Below are 23,925 nucleotides of genomic sequence, written 5' to 3'. Positions count from 1 at the left end.
TCATGGAATATATTTGATATTATCTTCAGATTAACAGCTCCCAATTAGAAAATGTGTTTAGGAATGTTGATATAGAAATTTGACATCAACCACCTGACCAAAGGATGAGGTGGATGGTGCCCCCCTGCAGAATGAGAAGGGGGAACCAGGAAGCAGCCACACAGGTGGAGAAGTGGGGGAGGAGGGATGCAGACAGACGAGCACAAGGAAGAGAGAGGCTTTTCAGGACGTGACATCGTAGAGAATTACGGGTTAAAGTGGCAGCTGTGAACTTGGTTCCTCCCGAATGTTTGTTTTAAACTCCATTAATGATTTAATTAAAACAAGTATAATTCAGTAAAAACAAAGGCATGTAAAAAATTATGGTTTGTATTCGTTTGACTCATTGTGCAATTCTGGACTTTTGGAAATCAATGCAGTAGCACTTTCTTTACTTTCACCTTTCTTCAGAGTTGGGATAACTTTGTGTGTTTCCATGTTCTGCATGAAAAGTTCAGAAAGATTGCCATAACAGGCAGAAAGCGGCATAGCTTGTGTGTCCTCATTAGGTTTGTTTAAAATTTTCATGGCCATTGGTTGTTATTGAATTATATTTTTCTATTAAATGATTATCTAGAGAAAATAGAAACTCAATGAGAAGTTATTGCAAGTCTCCTAACTGAATGTATTTTTAATATCAGCCATCTCCTGGGTTTCCCCACACTAATATATAAAAGTATCGTTAACTAATTGAATTCTTGTTTGTTTTCACAGTGGAATCCACCAGCCCCAGTTTGCTAGCGCCTGACAATACCCTTGAGCGCTCCTTCTTTATACGAATGAAATCCACACTGACCAAGAGGGGTGTCCATATCAAATCATCTGGATATAAGGTACACAAGACCCCACTTTGCTGTTGTCATTTGTATTCATTACCATTCACATTAAAAAAATACCCGTGACCTTACCTGCAACGAAAGAATTGTCTCATAAACAAACAACCCTCCCATCTCATTGCAATGTGACTCATTTTGAGTTTAACAAAATGAAAGCTGACAATGTCATATCGTCATATATTTGGGATTATTTCATCCTATTAAAAATGTGTGCAAAAATCGCAAAGTGTTGCATTCATGGTACATATCCTGCTGATGGGTTCTGATTTCAGGTGGTTCTGCATTTACAGAATGTTTTGTTAATGCACATAGGTTCAATCCTCTATCCTGTTTTTTGAATAAATAATAATAAACATCTTTTCTCAATATGCATTGATTTGGTGCTATTCCGACTTCCGACTGAAGATTTCAAGTTTGGCATTTTATATCATATACTTAATGACCGTAGCATATCCTGCCAAATGAACCTTTGTCTCACTATACATTCACTGCCTGATCCTATTTCTGCATGTCAAAACTAGTTTGTATATTATAAATGCACTACGAGCAGCTGGCTGCATGTTCTGAAAGCATTCTGTTTGAAATGTGGTGCCTAGTGTCTATCTTTCTCCATCCTCCAGATTTCATTTAAACCAAGGGGGGAGAAAAAGCAACAACCAGACTAATCATGGTGTTCAACAGAGTGTGAAGATCGACAGTCATTTCCTTAAAGTACAATAAACCACTGCCATTGCAAATTAACCATTGCTGTTTTTACACACAGTTGGCTGCTATTAAACCGCTCAGGGTAGCTGAAAAAAATAATATAAAGAAAGACATCTTTTGTACCAAAATCCCCTGATGAAAAATAACCCCCACCCCCCCACCCACCCCCAAGCTTTCCTCCGAATTAAGACAGATTGGAAAATATGCCTTCTGATAAACACCAAAAAGCTTCTGGCTTCTCGGTTTTGCAATCTGTAAAACTACCAGCTTTATCACTAGTAAAAAATGTGATTGAAGTAGAATTTGAAAGTGGGGCTAGCAAGTCTCTTTCCTGCTGTTCCTTTCCCTTGAGGAAGATGTCCACAGCATTTTGCTAACTTTGAATTTAAAATACAGGTTAAAATGCAGGTGATCTTCTAGAAGGCAGCTAACAACTACATTGAATGTACAGTAGTTAAACAATTTAACTGAATGGGCCAACCTCACTATTTTTAACTCTTTTAATGCTTTTTGTGTACTTTGCTTTTTGTTTTTTTATAAAACCAGGGTGAGTTTGCAGGCAGTTCTGCAAGTGACAGGTTTTGATATCATGTGTGAGCAGTGCTATGACCATACAAGCATTTTAGCTGAGGTGCAATTGTAGAGCATGTGTTACATACCCCAGGCCAGTCTCACATTGTAATGGAAAAGTGAGTGGAGAAAGAGGTTCTTTCCTCTTGGGATCTTGGACTCTCAAGTCTAGTTAGGATGAATGGTTTTCACTCACAATGTGAACTCCAGTTGTATAATACTGTACATCATAATAAGTTGAGTCTTTTATGTAACTTGAAACTTTTAATGGCTGTTAATGATCAAAAAGGCTCAATTCCCTCTCTTTTTATTCTTTATTCTTTTTTTTTTGCCTATTTTGTTAAGCTGTTTTGAAAAAAAAAATAAGCTGAAATCTGAGTAATAAGGTGACCAATTGGGGGTTCCCTTTGACAACACGAGTTAAATGCATCCAGATTCTGACTTGGTTTGTTTCACCCGGTGTATCTGCTGCAGCTACGCGGACACACATTTCATGCAAATAAACAGGAAGACAGACAGGCTCCTGCTTCACATAAATATTCACACATGCCTGCACGCATACATCAACAAGCAGACAAGGACACTTCGTATTACATTTCTCTTTAAATAAAGTCAACACTTCTGCTGTTACATAATACAGTAATATAAATATTACATACAAAGGAAGATATTAGCTGCCTGGCGAAGACAGGAAGCGAAGCAACTGGGCTCATCAAGGATGCTTATATCACCATTCTACTCTGGAGGTCATATCAAAGAGAATTCCTCTCCAGCTTAAACCCATCTTTTTTAAACAGATCTCGGGCTGATCTCATTTAATGCACTCATGTAAAGGTTCTCAGTCATTATTTGTGCTGTATCACATTTCAAAAGCACTCCAGAGAATCCCTGGGAACTGATGAATCTTATTTCTTATGTATACCTATTCTATATTCACTCAGAAGGAAAGTGCATTGTGTGCTGAACCATGAATTATAAAAATTGATCCCTTTGTTATGTTGGTTTGTATTAAATTGAGATATGCTATTCGTCTGCTTTGTGTTGCCAGGCTCAACCTCCCTGTGTCAGTTTGCATTTAGCTGCTTGAGCATATTAATGTTTAGCCAGTGCTTATGATGTTTTTGCCAAGAGCACTCCTGTAGCAATATGCACCAGACTTCTCTTTGTGGCAATTACTTCAAAAAGTTGTCTTTTTAACTAACTTTTGATGCCTGTGGCTTTCAGATTCTACTGTGCTATTTCCATTTTGTATTTTTTTTTTGCTATTCTAATTTTAGTTTTTTTTTTCGAGTAAATATACTGATGCACAATCAGAACGCAAACGATTTATTCAGAAGCTCACTGGGCACATACATAATGTTATTTACATTTTAAATAGTGAGAAGATAGGAATTGTTCATTGTTTGAGAAGCATTATTCCTTGGGATAACAAAAACCTGAGCTCAAGTCATTTGATTTTTGTAAAAATGCCAGTTACTTAGTATTTGGTAGTTGAGTCAAGTTAAAATTGCCAAAATTAGTTAATCAAGAATCTGCTTAAATTGCCAAAAAAACATGATTTTAATTAATGCAAGAACAATGGAAGATAAGGCCATGCCTTGCGTACGTAATGAAGAGCTTTCAGTTTGATTGAAGTAGCCTGTCTGTGAGAGGCATTGCCCAGGGAATGAGATGTTCTGCTTCAGCAATCAGCAGACTAGTCCAGAGAAACTAGGATACCGGCTCTGAGAGGGGCTGACCATGTTCTGGAAGGCAGAGTGTCACCACTCTGGCCCAGGGCCATCACATCTATCTGCGTGATCTTTTCCAGACCAAGGTAGCTACAATGTGAGAAATTCCAGGCCGAAATAACTTTCGCATCAAGAGAATGACTGTAGATCTCCATCAGCATTGAAATGATCTGAGTTTGTTCGGCAGTGTTGTGACGCTCGCACTCACAATCGGCAACCAGGGGCATGGAGGAAGAGTGATGTCTTCTCCAGGAATCTCCAATAAAACAAGAACTCTTGTAGTGCAGATTTAGGGCACTAATTCTTGGCAAATCCCTTGAGCCAAATGTTTTTCTGTTGCTACAAGAAGAGGAAGCGTCCGTGTCCAGGAGTGTCAATTTTCCATAAGTGCATGACCACTGCGTGCTAGGATTACAATAGCACAGTTTCAAAAGTCCTGCCATTGTCAGCTTTTTCTCCTAATACCGTCAGAAAGTCTGTGGGACGAAGTTGCCAATGCCTTCAATGGAAGACAGTCAGGACCAGCCAGCCCTGTCTACAGTGGCACAGAACGGGTGGCAGAGTGTCCCACAGCAGTCTGTCCAGAGGCTGATCAGGTCTATGTGTCGGCATTGCCAGGGTGGTGTTAATGCTTAGGATGGTCATGCCCAATACTACTTAATTGCAATGTTTTCAATTTGACAGTGGGTCACATTCCACGATTAAAACATTAGCACTGAATGATTCTTTTTTATGTGTATTACTATCAGTAGTAGTAATATTTTTTAAATGCTTAATCATTTCCCTGATTAGAAATCCTAGATTTGCTCCCAGTCTGCCCCTAATGAAGCTGCATTTTGTGACACTTTGAAGCTGATGGAATTGTCTTTTCACATCAATCTGTGCTTGTCACATTCTTTCAAGAACTGGATATACAGCATATTTTAACCCTTGCTCAGCAATTCCTTAACCTCCACAGGGCATTAACTGTGTCAGCTGTATGTTACAGTTCATACATTTTTTTCTTCCCTTCCAACTTACCAGATTGCTGACAATATATTGCAACTATTACCAGATTTAGTGACTCACTTAATTTAGGAAACATTCCTTAAATAACTTTTTTAATTCAAACGTTAATTGTGTTTTTTATTAAAATAGTTTCTAGATTCTAGATAACTCTGTAAGATATGAATTTTAACTTTGCCCCTACTCAGTTTAAGAACCTGTTGTGTTTCATGAAATATTTCCTACTTGACAGGCAAAGGACATATGAAATTGCTTTAAAATTCATAAACAAAGGCAACATGATGTCTGTAGAACTATATCTGACATGGACAATCTTATAGATAAGTTGTGTTTGACGTTTTCAATTAATAGCATATGTATGTAGGCTAACAAGTGTTGTAGGTACCTCTAAATCTATAATTGTTCCTCTGCTGCATCTTCAGGACACAAAACTGTCACTTACTTATTCAAGACAGGGAGAATTCACAAGCAGCTTGCTTCAGGGCACAATTATTGGTGCCAAAAGCTCTCTCGATGTATTTTATTTACTGGAGTGATATCTGTGCAGTTGTGACAGCTAACAATGTCTTATAGATGTTATTTCCTCTTGTATTATTATAATGCCTTTTTACCAGTAGAACAGTATTATGTTAGCTTTTCTATTAAACGAGATTCAGATCTGAAAGACAATGAAAGCTAGATGTTATTAAATTTAAGAGAGTAAAAAAATGTGCTTTTTAGGTGCTGCAACCATTTTAATAATAATAATTGCTTACACTTATATAGAGTTTTTCTGGACACTTCACTGAAAGCGCTTTACAGGTAATGGGGACTCCCCTCCACCACCACCAGTGTGCAGCATCCACCTGGATTATGTGACGGCAGCTATAATGCGCCAGAACGCTCACCACACATCAGCTATCAGTGGGGAGGAGAGCAGAGTAATGAAGCCACTTCAGAGATGAGGATTATTAGGAGGCCATGATTGGTAAGGGCAAATGGGAAATTTGGCCAGGACGCCGGGGTTACACCCCTACTCTTTTCGAGAAACACCCTGGGATTTTTAATGACTACAGAGAGTCAGGACCTCGGTTTTACGTCTCATCCGAAGGACGGCGCCTGTTTACAGTATAGTGTCCCCATCACTATACTGGGGCATTAGGACCCACACAGACCGCAGGGTGAGCGCCCCCTGCTGGCCCCACTAACACGTCTTCCAGCAGCAGCCTTAGTTTTTCCCAGGAGGTCTCCCATCCAGGTACTGACCAGGCTCACACCTGCTGAGCTTCAGTGGGCTGCCAGCTGTGAGTTGCAGGGTGATATGGCTGCTGGCCATATCACTTTTCTTGTACTGTATACCACAAACTCTGTAGCTAGTGCCCCCCTTGTGTTCTGGAGAGGGGAATACATTGTTCAACACAGTGACCAAAGGGCTATGAGAGATTTTACTAGCAGTAGCTTGTAAATCAAAGACAATTCCCTATGTTTCTGCATAGTTTGAAGAGTATTGGTTGTTTGTGCCTGAGGAAATGAGTAGTATTTAAAGATTATCAGAGAGGAAAACCCCCTGCTTGTAAGAATATATTAATCAAAATAAGTTGGCCTTATTTTATAACGTGCCGAACTTTTAAATGGGAAAAGTTTTTTTTTTAATTCTGATAATGTTCTTTAATTACACACATATAAGGTTTATATCAATCTAATGGAGTAATTATTAGTCCTGACTGGAATTGCTTGATGGGGATAAAGATTAAAAAAACATCTAAAATGTGTGAATGAATTAGGTGTTATCTAATCAAAGTTTTCCCGGCCTATTACAGTCTTTCGTTCTTGGCAGACAGTCCGAGCCGACTCGGTGGTGAAGCCGTCCCTCGTGAGAGCTGTCCCTTCCTGGTAACCGTGTGCTCAGCCCGTAGACAGCGGCCTGTTTCAGGCTTCGCGCCAGGGCTGACAGGCACATGGAGAGGCGCACCCTGGTGGCTGATGCCCCTCGGGGGGTCCTGCAGGGCAGTGCTGAGTGGGCCGGGGCCGCTCTCCAATTCCCCTCTTCCCTTGGCAGGGCCTGATGGGATTGGTCCATCCCCAACAGGTCCCATTAAGAGCAAAAAAAAAAAAAATAGCGCCGCTTGTATTTTCCCAACCTTGTGGGTGGCCATCATTTTTTCCTACCCCATGTAGAAAAAGATTCATCCTTATTGTTCGCAAAAGGTTGCGAAGAGCCTGCTGAGGTGGTGAACCGCTGTCCCGAATCGAGACGCGCACGGGCCCTGACCATGACCTGTGTCTCTGTGGCTCCCAGGAAGAGTAAAGCCAGTGGCGCACTCTCCTGCTGCCACTTTGAGGGCCGTGTGCGGCCGTGCCCACTGAATCGTCAGGCAGCAGCTTGACAGTGCAAGGAGATACCTGTGCTGTGTGAGATAAAGGCAGCAGGAAGGAGCTGGTCATTGCTCATAGTGTATCTCATTACCCGACACTGCTCACACTTCTCCCCTTCAGAAGTGCTGCCACTTTAATGAGAGCTCTTTGAAGTAGTTAATTTCAGCATTTCATCAATAATAGTGAACTATTTTTGTGGTATTAACATGTTTTCTCTTCATTCTATCAGTTGCTGTACAGTTTAAGGGCCAGTGTCATTAGTTCAGAGGCTGAGAAGTTTTCTTTTGGTGGAGTACATCTGGAAATTCCCTTTGGGCTCAGCAGAGTGATTAAAATGGATGGATCTCAAAGTACAGTGTGCATATCAAGTCAATTCCTCCTCGGGGCAAAATAGAGCTACAAAGACTTTAAAGCTACGCAAAACTTTAAAGCTAGAAATAAGCAATTATGTCCTTCACTCTTTGCTATTGTATATCATTTCTGAGGGAAACACTGACAATGTGACACTTAAGGTAATGTTTCACTTATTGAGTTTGTTTTACAATATTTACTGGAACCCCAGCTTCATATTCCCCCAGAATATTAATTAACTGCCTTGCCATTCTGTGTCCGTTTTAGAGCAGGAGATTAATCCCAATCCATACAGTATATAAAGAGAAAGTTCAAACCTGTAAAATATTAAGGAAAGTCAAGCTAACAATACATTTAATCAGTGCATTAGCTCTAAGATACATGTTTCAAAGTACTCTAATTCACAGAAGTAATGCAGGCAAAAATATTTTTTTAATATTTTAATATCTTTATTATTAGTTATTGTATTTTTCTAAACCAGTACCTTTCATGTGAGTGTTTCTCTCCCCCCTTGAAAAAAAATGTTCCGCCCGCTTTTGCAAATGTGCAGAGTGCAGGTTGGGGTCTGTGGTCACGGGTTCGAGGTTGGGTCGTGTCGCTGGCCGGCTGTGACTGGTAGCCCCCCAGGTGGTGGCGCTCTTGGCCGTGCAACTGCGAGGGGGGTGGTGGCCTGGGCTCTCCTGGCCCTCGGCGATGCAGCTGCCCCCTCAAGGCCCCAGCCTCGAACCCAGGGGCGCCCCTGTTCTCCCCTGAGGGGCCACGGAGTTCAGAACCGACAGCCGGGACCAGGAGTGTACGCAGTGGGCTTTTCCAGTTCGACGTAACCGAAATAATCGAGCGTTTTACCCCCCCGCCCCCAGCAAGCCAGCCCTGTGCAGCTGCTCCCTGCCCCAGCCCGGTGGGCGTCCTGCGCACACGGTCACCCTTCCCCTCTGCTGCTCCTTCGCAGGTCATCCACATCACGGGCCGCCTGCGCATCCGCCTGTCCCTGACCCACGGGCGGACGGTGCCCAATCAGATCATGGGAATGGTGGTGGTGGCCCATGCCCTGCCTCCGCCAACAATCAACGAAGTCCGGATCGACTGCCAGATGTTCGTCACCCGCGTGAACATGGACCTCAATATTGTTTACTGTGAAAATAGGTGAGGAGCCCGCAGGCGGTGGATTGACCTCTCTGTTAACTGCAGGCTCCTCCTGCCAGATACTTTCAGTTGCCGAGTCCTCTCGTAGGGGGGAGGGGTTCTTACTGTTCATTTTATAAGCTAAGCCCCTACGAGCCCCTCGCACTGTGTACTCATGAAGGCCAGTACAAGGCATTGGCTGTTTGTGATTGGCATCTCTGTGAACTGTTCAGTCCCATATTCCATCATCCTATATATTGTTTCCTTTTATCCTTTATCTGCATTTTATTATTGAATAACAGAATAGAAGGACACCATGTAAGATATAAGGTCATTACTTCGTCACAGGCTATTACAAGTAAATACAAATATAAATTAAACTCTGGTGAGCTAATATTAAAACTAAACCCTCGTTTTCACAAAGTACAGCAGAAATGGAGGGTGACACTAAATTACACATTGTAAACTCAGTAAAACAAGAAGTCTTTTAAACAGTCTTTGAAAATGTCAGCATCTACGGAATCCCTAATGGATTCTGGCAGCAAGTTCCACAGCCTGGTCTTCAGCACAGTAAGACGGCCTGCATCAGCAGATCTAAGGTCAAGAGTTTGCCTAAGCTCATATCTCAAGGCCTTAAGATAATCTGGAGCTAGAGCATTCAGTGACCAACTTCATTTTGCCACTAAGTTCATTCTGTAACTCCTGATTCACTGCTGGCATCCCCATAAGGATTTAGATATTCACTGAGCTGAACTTTACTGAACAGATCTAAAACCTTTAATATTTGAAAATATATTTTATATTTGAATAACAGTGACCCCAGTCGGCAAGGTATTTCAGGCATGCTGCATTCTTTTGTAGAAGCAAATCATTCAGACAGGTTCATGTAAAAACTCCACAAAGGGTTAACTGCAGTTCATGGAGATGCTTTGCTTTCAGGCTTTTGAGGTCATCAGCATGTTTCATCCTTTGTGTATTCAGATCTCATTTTTAATTCCACTGCAGCAAGATGTTCTGCTTGGTGGGATTGTTCCCTTAAAAGTTTTTTGTCTGAATTGCATGAACCTTCTCCAGCACTGCACACTCAAAAAACAACATAGCATTGTTTTTTATTTGGCATGGATCTCAGTCCAACAGAGAAGCATGATTTTCTATTTTTCTGGAGTCCTTATTGAAATGCCTTATTCCTATCAAACATAACTGGTTATCACAAATGTAAAATAGGCTTTTTTTCATGCAAACTGGAAAGAAAGCTTGCATCAGTTTTGCTGCATGTTTAAAAACAGCAGGGAAATGAGCCACTATCTGGCAGAGATCTCTTAATTCGGGCATTTTCAGGGCTTTGTCAATAGCAGCATTGATCAGAAGTGCTACACAGGGAACATGCTGTAGCTTTGGAAACACTGCAGTTAAGTCTTTTGCCAGCCTCTGCATGTAATGTGCCTGTGCCATCACCACAGCAAGCAAATTCCCCCTTTTCACACTATACTGATCCAGAGCTTCCTGTACAGTTAGAAACGGAGGAATGCTGCATTGCAGGCCGGTAAGACATCGCTTTGCAATAAGAATGATGATAATTGCATTTGAAGAGGGTCCTAAAAAATCTGCCAGAATGGTCACAGCTGGTTGGCCTGTAATTTTAGGTGTTTCATCCACAATCAAAGAAAAGTCGCAGCCTTCCACTTCAGTCTTGTTCCACATGATGCTTGAAAGCTTTGGGAAGGTATTAATGCATCACCTGGTCGAGCTCCAGGCAGGTTCTAGATGCAAGTACATGTTTGTGCAATGTGGAATAATTGTTGAATAATTGTTTCTTGGTTTCCAAACTCCATTTTCCATCATCTACACACTACAAGTTTGGTGTCGTCTTTGCATTATTTTTTTTTGCACTTTTAACCTCCATTTCCGCTGTGAATTGATTTACTGGCTTTTAGTTCCCACCCACACTTTTATTACTTTAAATAGAGCCAATCTCCCACCGCTGTAGCCCAGCAGTGCCCATTTAAAGAGGACATTGTGATGACGATCAGTCAGGCTACTTGTTTAAGTATCCTAACTGTTACTGCGAACAGTGCAGTAAGCACAGTTACATTTAAGACTTTAAACTTTAGACGTTTTAAAAAGGCTGTGTGCAATGTGAGATTGAAGTGTCATCACGAGAAGGGAGGAGGTATTATGAATACCAAGGGCCAATAAACAATTTGATTATGGATAAACCGTAATGTTTAGGACCCAGCAGTCATTAAAGAGGGTTGTAGTCACTATGTATATTTAAAACATTACTGTTTAATATAATGACATTTTATAAAATTTTATTATTGACATTTTTATTACTAAACAGTTCTGGACTTTAAAGATGCCTTTCTCATCTTTAAATTGTGATGTTTATCAAGAGATACCGATTTAAATCTTAAGCCGGCAGACCTAATTATATGAAAATTAGAAGTCAAGTTTTATTGTATCCCCCATGTGGATTTCAAAGTATAAAGCCTTGTGTTCATTCATTTAAAGTACACTGATTGGTATAATTCAGGTTGAGTGCGTAGGCTGCAAAGGAACAAGTAATAGGTTTATTCCATGCTGAAAAGAGAAGAAAACACAACGTTTCGGCCGTGGAGCCTTCTTCAGGTGTGAGTCATGGTGTTCTTCATGTTAAAATGTATACAACCACTGATTGGTTTGTGTATATTTTAACATGAGTATTTATTAAAAGAGGGTTGTGTGATTTCAAAGCATGCTCCTCCAAAGAAAGGGTTTGTTGATATTCTATTTGTGTTTTAATTCAGCTCTGCACTTTTAACATCCGAGTTTTACTTTCAGGTTTATTTCATGCATGGAAGTGCTAACTACCAAAGCTCACATTTGCGGTTATCCCATTAAAGCCAACCTGTATCCTTGATCTGAGAGGTCATGATTGTACTGAACTCCTGCTTTCCAGGAGATCACTCATAGGCAGTGATTCCCAGGGATTCCGCAAGCTTCCTCTGTCTTCAGTCCCCTGACTGGTCAGTTCCCGGTAAGGGGATTTTAAAAATCACAAATTGTTTTTGGTTATGAATTACACTCTCACTCTTCCTGTTACAGGATTAGTGACTACATGGATCTGACTCCGGTAGACATTGTGGGGAAGAGATGCTATCACTTCATCCATGCTGAAGATGTGGAAGGAATCAGACACAGCCATTTAGACTGTGAGTGCAGCAATGTATTTCTACTGACTGTTTCTGGGAAAGCTTTCTTTACCCCCATGTCTTGATTAACTGTATTGTTTTTTTTTTTAAACAAAACTCTTATTACACCCTAGGACCTGATCTTGTTGAAAGAGTGAAAGAGTGGTGCTACATGTGAAAAGCAAATTTAATAGGCTGCCAAAGAGAGATCTGAAGAGCATCAAATATTAAAGCCCTACTTGTAGCAGTTACAATATTCCCATGAATTCGCCGTTCTGAAAGATGAAAAATCTACAGGACTGTTAACTCTTTGCTGATTGGATTTGCAGATCTTTGACAGGCCTCTGCTGACCTCAAATATATGTTTTTTATACTTGGGCACCAATTTCAATATCTGAACAGGGCTGAATATAACTGCATGGTGATTAAAACTGAATATACGGTTTTGTGATGTAGGAATCCTTATTGTCTATTTAAAGATTTCCAGTGCTCTAAAATATAAAAATATAAATATTTTAGCCTATAGAATTTGTGTTTTACGGATGTACAGTAGTTTATTCTTAGTTGAACTCTGAATTACATATATGTTGGTGCTACAGGAATCTTAAAAGTTGGGCAGTAACAGGAGGTTTTGCTCTGGTCGTAGTACTAAAGTAAACCATTATAAATTTCAGTTTATGAGGTGTTTGTTGTAAAGAAAGATGTCCTTAGGGCACTGGAGAATTTTGCAATCTGATTAGATATTGGAGTCCAACTGAATTATAAAGCAATTACTGCAGTGCATTGCTGTTCTTTCACCTTAGAAAGTCAGGACATTAGGTCCATTAGCCCTTGATTTAATGCAATTAAAACTATTCACATGACATACTGATATTTCAGAGGAAATAAATAAGCAAATATTTACCAATAAACACTTTATATGTGTACTGGTAGAATGATGGACAGCTAGTTGTAACAGGAGATGAAGTGCATAACATTAGGATAACTCAAAAAAAGAAGGCAATTTAAAAAAAAAGGAAAGACATTGTTTCCATTCACATATGGAGTCACATCTAGACTAGTGCACAGTTGTCATAAATGTATACACATTTATAATATGGAATACATCTTAAAAATGATCTATTTGGAATAATCCAAGATTAAATAAAAACAATTGTTTTTATTGAATGGCATCAGTCCCTGTGGTTTTAGACACTAGTCCTTTTCATCGATATCTGTTCATGGAGTTTCTTAAGCAACAAGAGTCAAATCCCCAGTAATGCCCTGTACATTTTGAAAAACTGAAAGGCTTTACTTCCTTGTACTTTGTTATTCATGTGTGAATATACATTCAGATTTTGTCCCCTCCTAATTTCTTCACCATGTACGAACTGAACTAACAGTGCTGCAGTCTCTATATTATCCTGCACTTCAGTCATCAGCGGTGTTGTTTTTGTGCTAAAACGCAGCAGCAAACTCAAACCTTTCAGTGCGGAGGGGCGACAGTGCATCACAATTAGGGTTCCCAGCTATCCTGTATTATATGGGACAGCCCGTATTTTCATCAAAATCCCTTTTTGATGGATCCCTTTTGTCCTGCATTTCAACTTGGCAGAGCTGTGCATTTTATTATTCCATACGCAAGCATGAATAATTAATATGCGTGAATCGAACTAGTGGCTCACTTTGACCGCAGCGCTGTTCCAGTGTTACAGTGTTGCAGCCAGTGGGAGGTTGCTGGGAACCATCTGGGCATTGCCCTGGACTCAATGGGAGGACTTTTAGCTTTGGTTGCAAAACGAATGTGACTCCAGGAGCTTCGAAATGCTCACATGCCCAAACATAGAAAAAAATGAAAGCCTATGTTGCTGTAGAAGAAAATACAGAGAGTCATCATTAAGCTTGACTTATGCACAGAACTGTACAGATTTCTTCAGGGCCACAGAGCAGGATAAGTAGATGAGTGCTGCACAAAACCTTCCTGGCATACCTAACCTAGAATAAGTACTGTGCTATGGAAGGAAGACAATTACTGCACAATAGCTTTCAATAATGTTACTACATTGTTTCCCTAATATATAAATAATGTGAACTCAGATACTTGAGAGGAGATGTAGTGTGGTGATTCTACAAAAACTATTTGTAAGCAAAATGTCAACAAGCCTAGCTACAATATTAAATAACATTTTATAAGCCACAGCAGCTTTCACAGGACATGAGCTTTAGAACTGCCAGAGACAGAGAAATTTAGAGAATTGATCCAGACAACAAGAAAATTGTGATAGAGTACTTAAAATAGTATCCTGCTATGTAGTGTATTTTTGTCAGGGCCAATACAGGGGCCTTTTCTAGGTTTCCATATTATTGTTGACTTGAAACACGATGTACAGGTAAACAAAGAACCCTGCATCTCCTATTTTTTGTGCAGAATATTTGTTTTTGTAGAACGCACAAGCCTGAAGCTTCGCTTTAGAAAATCTGCAGGTAAACCATTCAGAAAGCAGTGCCCAATTCCAAAAATCCTTGTGCTGTAAATTCTGTCTAGAAATTATTCCGAAACCCATTACCTGGGCTTTATTCATTCTTACTTCATTTTATTAAAATGGGTGACCGCAGAGCTCAAACGCAACATCCACACCTCAATAGCAAGCGCTTCCCTTGCTCAGGCCCGTAATAAAATTATTTAGAACATTCCAGAACGTTTTGACTACCTGTTTGTTTCATAAAAGGGTTGGCTTCACTGTAATATCGCAGTTGACACCAAGGACTGTTCTGTAGAGCCATTTCCTGGGCACAAATACTTGTTTTTATATTTGTTCCGTAACCCTGAAGAGTGCTTGTCTGGTTTGGGTAAAGGGAATATGAAAGGTAGACACCATTATGGATGGGATCCAAGTGATTAAAACAAACTGAAGGACGGGTTGCTGTTTCGAGAGTGAGGCCACCCTACAGGCATGCCTCAGGCCTGAGGGGAAGAACCGCAGATTAAAGAGACGGTATTCCTTTTAATGGTTCCAAAGGCAGGAGAGATTTAAAAAAAACGGTGGAAGGGGCTTCATTAGCTGTAAATCAATAAGAGTGCGCAGCTCGTGATTGATTTAATTGCAAGTAGGCAAAAGGGGTTAAAAAATACGGCTTACCTATGAAGGCGGGTGAAAATGCACTGCAGATCGGGGAATGTGCATGTAGAGGGTACAGCCAGGTAGGGTCTGGCGAGAGAACGAGTGAAAAGACGAAGCACTGAAAGTGGAGCTCCGAAGAACAGGGGCTGGAGAGGTTAAGGCTTTTTTCAACACTGCATCCAGGTTGAAGGAATATAGCCAGGCCAGCATGTATTGAGCTGCTCTGGGATTTAACCCAAACAGCAGTGACTTTCAACTGCAGCACTCCTTCAGTATGTGCCACTGCTGCGTAGATCTCCGTAGAGAAAATAGCGTGCAAGTTCACTTTTGCTTTAAAACACAAATGATAAATTGGAACAGATAGCACTTTTGTATTACATTTGAAGTTTTTGTTGTCTGCATTAATGGTAAATTTGTGTATAGAAGTATGTTTCCCTACAGCTCATGTTTTTTTTTTAAATAATATAATCACTTATTCTCATCCAAAATGTTTTAGACAGGCACAGCAGGCAAATAAAAATGTGAAAAGTTGATTGTTGCATGCTTTTAGGATGAGAACAGAACTATAGTACTTTAAGAACTGTAACCAAATATCTGCATTCTCATAGCAGTTTCCTTTATTATTAAAATCCATTTTCAGTAGAAAAACCCTGCTTTTCTGATTTGATATTTGAGATTATAACTGGGATTGTAATCATCCACTTTTTCATTATGACACAGCCAATAATTGTTCTGTCATAAAGGGATGAGTAAACTAATATCGCACGGCTTTTTTGCTGTAATGTTCCCTTGTTATTTTTGGTAATATGGCAGATAGTATTTTTAATTACTGCTTTCCAAACGTCATGGGATTAGAAATGGTATTGAATTAGTCGTCTAGAGTTTGAATTTTCACAGTGGGCCAAGTGGCAATATTGTCTGTCAGAAGCAACATCAGTAAGACACTCTCATTGTTGAGTGCAGGTATGCCACTCCAGACCCCAGAGACTTCACTGCAAGCAATACAGGAGCCTTCAATAAAAATGACTAATCAAAACTAATGGTGTAGGCGGACCCCAAAAAGGATTGATTTTGCTACCATTCCCCTTGTTTACTTATTTGCACATTTATTTATATTCAGGCAACAAATGTAGAGAACTGGTCAGTTTTTTGTGATGTACGGGATAGTTTAAACAATGCCATTAGTCTGTAATAGATTTTAATTACTTGGCTTTTTATATATAAATCACTCTCCTCATAGAACGCTTCTATATAAAGCCCTATTTGTAGCTATAATTAAACCAAGAATATGAATTTACTACCTCTTTTAGATTCTGACTGTTTCTGTTTTAGAGCAAGATGATTAATGCAAATACATATTGGTTGAGATAACCATTTAGCAGCTAATTTAGCCAAATTTATTGCAGCAGTTAGAGGCTCTTCGTTTTAGCAAATGCAGACAAGGACATACTGTAACATCCACCAGCCTTGTGCAAACACACAGCGCCCTCTGCTGGCTGTAGGTGCTAATGGTGCCTTGAAAGCGAGATTCTGTAGTTCTGTAAATAGCAGTAATGACATCTATACGTTATATGATAGATAGATACTTTATTGATCCCGTGAGGGAAATTGCAGTGCAACAGCAGCTTAACACACACAACACAGCCACAGTGTAACGAATTATATAATAATAGTACAATACATACAATACAATACAAGAGTTACTCACAGTCCGGACACACAAGAACAAACTAGAACAGAACAGTACACAGAAAATCGTATCACACGTATGAATATAAATATAGATGTAACCATAGATATAAATATAAATATAATATGTGATATAAATATAATATGTGAGTCTTTCTGAAAAATTGTTTGTGTCAGAAATGAACATTTACCTGATTGACTACTTCTACTTATAGATAATGCTCCACTAACTGTGAACCAAAGCAGAAGAGAAGAATATGCTGGTGAAATAAAAAAAGAGAGCCCCCAGAACAATTATTTTATCATGTGCCTTGTACAGACGCTTTCATTGAAGGTCACCTTCTTGATTTTAAAACATGTGTGAGGTTGTGAGCTGTTCCGCGGACGTGTTCTGCCGGCTTCAGTTCCGAAACAGATGTCCAGTGTGACATGCCTGTTATCTGCCGCCGCCTCACGAGGTGTTGGTTTGAACTCTTCCAGTGATGAATAAGGGCCAGTGCGTGACCAAGTATTACAGATGGATCCAGAAAAACGGAGGGTACATCTGGATCCAGTCCAGCGCCACCATCGCCATCAACGCCAAGAATGCCAACGAGAAGAACATCATCTGGGTCAACTATGTGCTCAGGTGGGATGGTAACTCCTTTGCTCCTTCCGACGCCATTAAGCCAGGGGTTCCCAGCTCTGGTCCTGGTGACCCCCACACTTTGTTCCAGCCGAGCCCTCAGTCACACAACCTAGTCCTTTACTGACTTAATCAAGTTAAGATTCATCAGACGTATTCCCAGCTCTTAAACATGGTGCAGCTTTGGCCATTGTATTTCACAATGGAAGTAAAAGCCCAAACTTGTGATGGGGAAACGAAATGCAAACCTTCAGCTGAAGCAACGTCCTGGGTCGAGTAAGGCTTCAGTGATCTATTGAAGGGGGAGGGAATGAAAACCAGTGCTGCTCTGGGGGTTCATTCATTCAGTTTGCAGTATTGGCTGCCGTGGTTGTGATAAAGAAAAGCTTTGCAAATAATATTAACAGAACCAACATCCCTTGTGTAATTGATCTTGCCTTATCCCTTATCATTAAACTTATCGGAAATAGATCAAGAGTTTATTTCAGCCACGCAGAACCCCACTCTTCATTTCCTCTGCCTTGAGAAATGGGCCGGCTCTTTTTTCCTAAGATTGTCAAACGGAGAATCCTCCGGGGCAGCAAGCACTCATGTGGATTTGACTGCAAGTCTTGTTACAGAAAAGCCAAAACATTGTTTTGTACCGGTCCACTTGAAACGTGGGATTTTTAAGGTCCAAAATAAAGGTGTGTTGGGTATAGATAGATAAGACTTTATTGATCCCGAAGGTAAATTAATTAAGGAATATAGGGTATGAAGGAATATAGAGCAAGGGGACTGATGGATCTGGTTTGACCCTTTTTATCTTTCCTGTTTTTCGACCTCGCTGGTCGTGCAGTAACCCAGAGTACAAGGACACTCCGATGGACATCGCGCAGCTTCCCAACCTCCCAGAGAAGGCTTCCGAGTCCTCCGAGACCTCCGACTCCGACTCGGACTCCAAGGAGAACTCGGGTACGGTGGCGCCGCGGGGCTCCGCGCCCAGTGCTCTGCGCTGCCTGCCCGGGCCTCGTCGGCTCTCCCCGGGCGTCATTATTTGGCAGAAAAACAAAACGGCCCAATAAATAATTGAGGAGGATATGAATATCAAATCAGATTACTCCAAAACCTTAGTGATCGTACAGGAGGTCACCACTCTTTAGCTGAAATAGCATCAGTTATTAATAATACATTAAATAATGAGAGGGGGGGAAACAGAGAGGAATGCTGGATTATTGGGTTATGAATAAATGATCGTGTGGGTAAAGTGCCAAAGCTCTCCCCTGGGCTCGGCCATCCACTCCTGGCGCCTCTGCCAGCCGCGGACCTCACCAGCTGGCGCAGGACACAGGCTGCTCTCCCCAGACTGACCTCCCCCAGACGACCAGAGTCTGCCTTCTCCCCACGAAGACCAAGGTCACCGCAGCGCAGAGGGCCCCGAGACAATTAGCGATTGCGCCAGCAAGAAATTAAATATTAAGATGAATATCAGCGCTGCGGGGGAAAAGTCATGCTTCTTCCCACCCTGACAAAATCTGTACACATCCCGAACGACGCAAAAGCGTTTTAGTGGCCATTAAGAGTTGCGTTAATTATGAGACTCGCCCGGTAAGTAATGCCCCATGTTCTTTTAAAAAAATGAATACCCGCCAGAAAATGATGAAACTTTGGTGCTGTAAGATTTAATTTAGAAAGTTAAATGTGACCGATAAATCCACTGATCGGATGAGCAAATCTGACTTTCTTCCATTCATTTTGACTGAGAAAAAAAAAATAATGTGGCATTGTGTCCTGGTTCCACATTTGTATAATAACGGATCAGACTTCATCCCTGAAGTTTCTGCCGTTTTTACTCATCCTTTCCTTTTCAAGGTTGAAAACAGTGTCCTCACTGGACATTTAATGTACATTTATTCCTCTTACTGTGGGATCCCGTCCACACCTACGCATTACATTGTTCGGTTTATCTGTTGCTCTCCTGTATCACAGGATCTGGTTTTGTGCGTTCTCGGGTGACGAAGCCTTTGCTCAGGCCTCGCAGTGCTCGCTGTGTCAGTCTTGTGCTCGGTAGCATTGAGAGCGTCTTCTCTCTCTCTCTCTCTCGCTTGCTGCAGAGGACAACGAGAACTCCAAGTCTGACGGGAAGGGCAACCAGTCGGAGAACAGCGAGGACCCCGAGTCGGACAGCAAGAAGCAGCCGGGGAACCCGTCGGACAACGAGATGAACTGCAACGAGGACGGCAACAGCTCCAGCAACCAGGAGAGCCAGGACAGCGAGGACAGCTTCGAGCCCTCGGACTACGAGAGCAGCAAGGCGGCGGAGGAGGACGGCTTCGGCGCGCTGGACTCCATGCACATCAAGGTGGAGCGGTACGCCGAGGGCGAGGCGGAGTTGCGGCTGCCGGGCCGCGAGTCGGTGACCTCGGACAGCGCCAAGGACTCGGACAGCGCAGGGGAGGCCAGCACCCCGTCTTCCAGCAAACACCAGAAGAGGAAGAAGAGGAGGAAAAAGCAAAAGGGAGGCAGCGTGACCAGACGCAGGCTGTCCAGCACGTCGAGCCCCAGCGGGCTGGACCCAGCCATAGCGGACCAGCCTCAGCTGCTCTCCTCACCAAACAGTGCCTCAGTGCTCAAAATCAAGACTGAAATCTCAGAGCCTATCAACTTTGACAATGACAGCAGTATCTGGAACTACCCTCCCAACCGGGAGATCTCAAGGAACGAATCCCCCTACAGTATGACCAAACCCCCCAGCTCCGATCACTTCCCCTCCCCGCAAGCCAGCAGCAGCAGTTTACAAGTCGCCATTCCCGACTCCGTGCTCACCCCCCCCGGGGCCGAGAGCTCCGGCAGCCGCAAGACTCAGTTCGGCGGCGGCGGCGGCACCACGTCCGCCTCCAGCGCGGCCAGCCTGCCCCCGGTGTCCTCCTCAGACCCCCTCTCGCCCCCCCTCTCCGCCTCCCCGCGGGACAAGCAACAGGGAACTCCAAGCACTTCCAGCTCTTTGCTGTACGCCGGCGACCTGGAAGCTCTCCAGAGGTTACAGGCCGGCAACGTGGTGCTCCCTCTGGTTCACAGGGTAACCGGGACCCTCGCCGCCACCAGCACTGCTGCCCAGCGGGTCTACACCACCGGCACCATCCGCTACGCCCCGGCTGAAGTCACCTTAGCGATGCAGGGCAACCTGCTGCCCAACACCCACGCGGTTAACTTTGTGGACGTCAACAGCTCCGGTTTCGGGATCGACCCCAAGACTCCCATGGAGATGCTGTACCACCACGTCCACCGCCTCAACATGTCGGGACCGTTCGGGGCGGCCGTGAGTGCCGCCAGCCTGACCCAAATGCCTGCAGGGAATGTCTTCACGACGGCGGAGGGCCTGTTCTCCACCCTTCCATTTCCTGTCTATAGCAACGGAATTCACACCACGCAGACTCTGGAGCGGAAAGAAGACTAGAACAAAATACCGAGACCATATTACTGTGTTCACTGTCAAAGACTCTGAGGCATAAGACTGTGTTTGATTTGGGAAAAAAAAACTTAATTCTAGCACTTTGAATCTGAGCAAGTGAGCTCATGTTATGGAAATGAATGGTCCCCATGTCTTTCTCTCTCTCTCTGTGTATCTTTCATTATCTTTCTCTCTGTTGAACTAAAACAGATTATTCTTTATTGTAAAGAGTTAACTTTTTTGCCTTCAGAGAGTCAAGAATACCTGATGCCTGCTCTTTCGTCTTCTAAGATGTGCTTTTATTTTAAGTCTTTGCATCTTTATGAAGATGTCTTCAGTTTGTCTTAAAGGTAATGGTTAAGATAATTTCAGTACATAAAACCTAGAGGTTTTTAATTCATAACTTGATGTGATCAAGGTTGAAGGAGACAAACAGAGAAAGTGTACCCTGCTTGAATAAGTTAAACCGAAGGGGATTTTGTTGCTGTTCCTCATTTGTGGAGAGCACTACAGAATTTATGCAGTGTTTCGTCTTTTTATATAACTCACAATTTGCTTACTTACAAACAACACATTTGAAGTATTTTGGCCCATGATTAGAATGTTGCTAACCTGTGCACAGAATGTCAAAAGAAAGTACAAAGTGCTTTTGAAACAGGTTATTAAGATATTTACATTTACATTTCCTCTTAAAAACATGGTGCTACCATTTAGTAACATTCAAACAACAGGCTGGAGTAGACGTCTTGTTGAAGAAGTATATATATGAATAAAAAATGGAAGATTTTATACTGGGTATCTAGTTTGTCACTGCAGCCTCTCCGTTAGAATAGATAAGGAACTCTTTCATTCATGTGCTGCAGGACAGGAAATTCTTACCTCCAAGCTAACAAAAATAGCCTCACATTAACCTTTCTCTTGGGTCAGTCAGCTGTTTTGAAGTGTACGAAAGCTCAATTAAATTGAGCTCAGGAACAGAACTTGAGCAGGTTTATTTTATTTTTCTCTTTAATGATAATCTCAGTATAACTGAGGCTAATTCGCAACATTAACTTTAAAATATTTTTTTTTACAAATATTTAACTTTAATCAATCACCGTTTAAATGTTTGGTTTTGGTCTCATTTTTTACATTGAGAATCCTTTATCTGTGACCTCTGGCTTTTAGCTTTCTTTTTTGCATTGATTTGACATTCAGAATTGGACGCATTGTGATAAAAAAAAATCACGGATTGGTCAATGAGACTGTAATAGGTACGTGCAATTCAAAACAAGAAGTCATGCGTTTTGGGAAAAAAAAAAAAGTTCACATTCCTAGTTTTTTCTCTCTCTGTTGCCAAAAAGTAAATATCACGGTTCGGTGTTGAAAACACTGTGATTGTTGTTTTAAAAAAAAAAAAGAAAAATTCTAAAAAAATATATGATTCTTCCACTTCATCTTTTGGCAGCCGTTCATCAAAGGCGTCTATTAACAAAGTGAGATCCGTAATGTGTACAACGTGTAAGTGTCCTTGGCTGTCAGTCTCATTGCAATTTCAGTGTGTGTTACTATATGCAGTATATACGGAGCTGATGTAGCTGTTTTGTCCCTTGTCTTCTCTGTGCTTTATCTAGTCTGGGGGGCTAGTCCCACTCCTGCTGTCCTAGTGAAACAGTGATTCTTGGGGGTTAGTGGATTTTGTGTGGTGGCCTTCCTATGTAATGTCACCTTTTTTCTGCTTCCTCTTGTCTGTATTCTTTTGTTTCTGCTATTGCTTTGCTGTTGTGTAGTCTACAGACCTCGTTCTCTCAGAGATAAAAGACTCTTAACTAGTTCAAGGTTTCATGGAGCCATTTTTCCCCGCAGAGGAATTCTGGGTATGACTTCAGTTTCCTGCTTGCTACACATTTACACTTTAAATAAAAAAAAACAACAACAACAAGTAACGCTTAGATGTATGTAACAGACTGATACCATAAAGCCTCAGTTGTAAAAACATTCCCAGAGTCCCTTGTGCTTATCTTGTATGTATTGGGTGTATTTCATTGGTTTCCACTGAACCTGTTGAATTCAAGGACCCTGCAACACACTGGAAAAAATATCATGAATATTCTTTAAAGGCAAATACGATTTTAAAATTTCTTAATGAAATGAGACAAAACGTTTCACACTATAAATCTATTTTTATAGGTTTTTTGGATGCATGTTTACTAAGTTGACAGTTCGGTTTGCCCGATTTTGTTTGGTCCAGCAGCTTTGTCAGCATTAAGTGTTTTTAATGTTAGTCTGTCCAGCAAAGCGAAGGCAGGCAGATATCTGACATTTTGTTGGATCGGTCTTCTCCTTTACAAAGACGAGGACACAAGCAGCGAGCAGTCTCTGTGAAAGTGTGTTGTTTTGTTTTCTAACCCAGGTACTAAATCAATGCAAATAAACCTAACAGGGGCATTGGAAAGGATCCAGCAATTTAAGCCATCCACGGAAAGCAGGAGTTTAGTGTCCCTCTACAAGTGTCCTGGATTAATTGATTGTTGTGTTTTTGTACATAAAAAGGTGGGGCAGCTCAGGGGCAGCTCTAGACTAACACACTGTGGACAGCCCAGGAAATACACCCATATGTTACAACAGAACAGCAGAGGAGCTGTTTTAATGTTTCTGTGTTGTGTCAAAATAATTGCTGGTGATTTAAACTAACAAATAATCTCAGCTGCTGTCAAAATACATAGTGTTTAAAATTACAGTATGAAAAAAAAACACTTCATTACCTGTGAAGACTGTGTCTGTGTTTTTAACTATTTCTTGTACAATTATACAGAATCTTTTATGAGGAAATTGGTGCCAAGTAGCTGAATAATGGGGAAAGGGATTCTCTTAGTATCAATGTTAACAGTGTTACAAATTCTAAATACAAAAAAATTAAAATATTAAAAAGAGAAAACTATGGTACATTTTATTTTTTTGGGTTTTAAAACTTATAACTAACTGAAGCTAACTTTTGAGTGCCTGGCTTATTTTTTAAAACATCTTTTTTTCATTGACCATTGGATAATGCTGCAATTCAGAAATGTACATACTTCATTTACAACAGGGTTATTTTATACTTTTGTAGATTCTCATCAGTTCAAAGAAACATGTCATACATGGTTGTCTTTATGTAACTCGATTTTCTATCATCCAACAGGTACCATATTCATAATAAACTTCTCTTGGATTCGTTA

General features: G+C 41.3%; 1 protein-coding gene across 4 annotated transcripts in view; it reads left to right on the top strand.

Moving 5' to 3' along the window:
• The window catches only part of LOC102683864 (neuronal PAS domain-containing protein 3), a 279,046-nt gene extending 255,121 nt beyond the window's left edge, over positions 1–23,925 (top strand). For all 4 annotated transcript variants that reach the window (XM_015350527.2, XM_015350531.2, XM_015350529.2 and 1 more), the window contains 6 exons: positions 754–872; positions 8,541–8,734; positions 11,798–11,904; positions 17,154–17,301; positions 18,137–18,252; positions 19,392–23,925. In XM_015350527.2, the coding sequence (XP_015206013.2) occupies positions 754–872; positions 8,541–8,734; positions 11,798–11,904; positions 17,154–17,301; positions 18,137–18,252; positions 19,392–20,734 (2,027 nt within the window). In that variant the 3' untranslated portion in view covers positions 20,735–23,925. The remainder of the gene's footprint in view (positions 1–753; positions 873–8,540; positions 8,735–11,797; positions 11,905–17,153; positions 17,302–18,136; positions 18,253–19,391) is intronic.

Source organism: Lepisosteus oculatus, chromosome 8 (assembly GCF_040954835.1).
Source record: "Lepisosteus oculatus isolate fLepOcu1 chromosome 8, fLepOcu1.hap2, whole genome shotgun sequence".
Classification (NCBI taxonomy): domain Eukaryota; kingdom Metazoa; phylum Chordata; class Actinopteri; order Semionotiformes; family Lepisosteidae; genus Lepisosteus; species Lepisosteus oculatus.
This window is presented reverse-complemented; position numbering and strand designations above follow the sequence as displayed.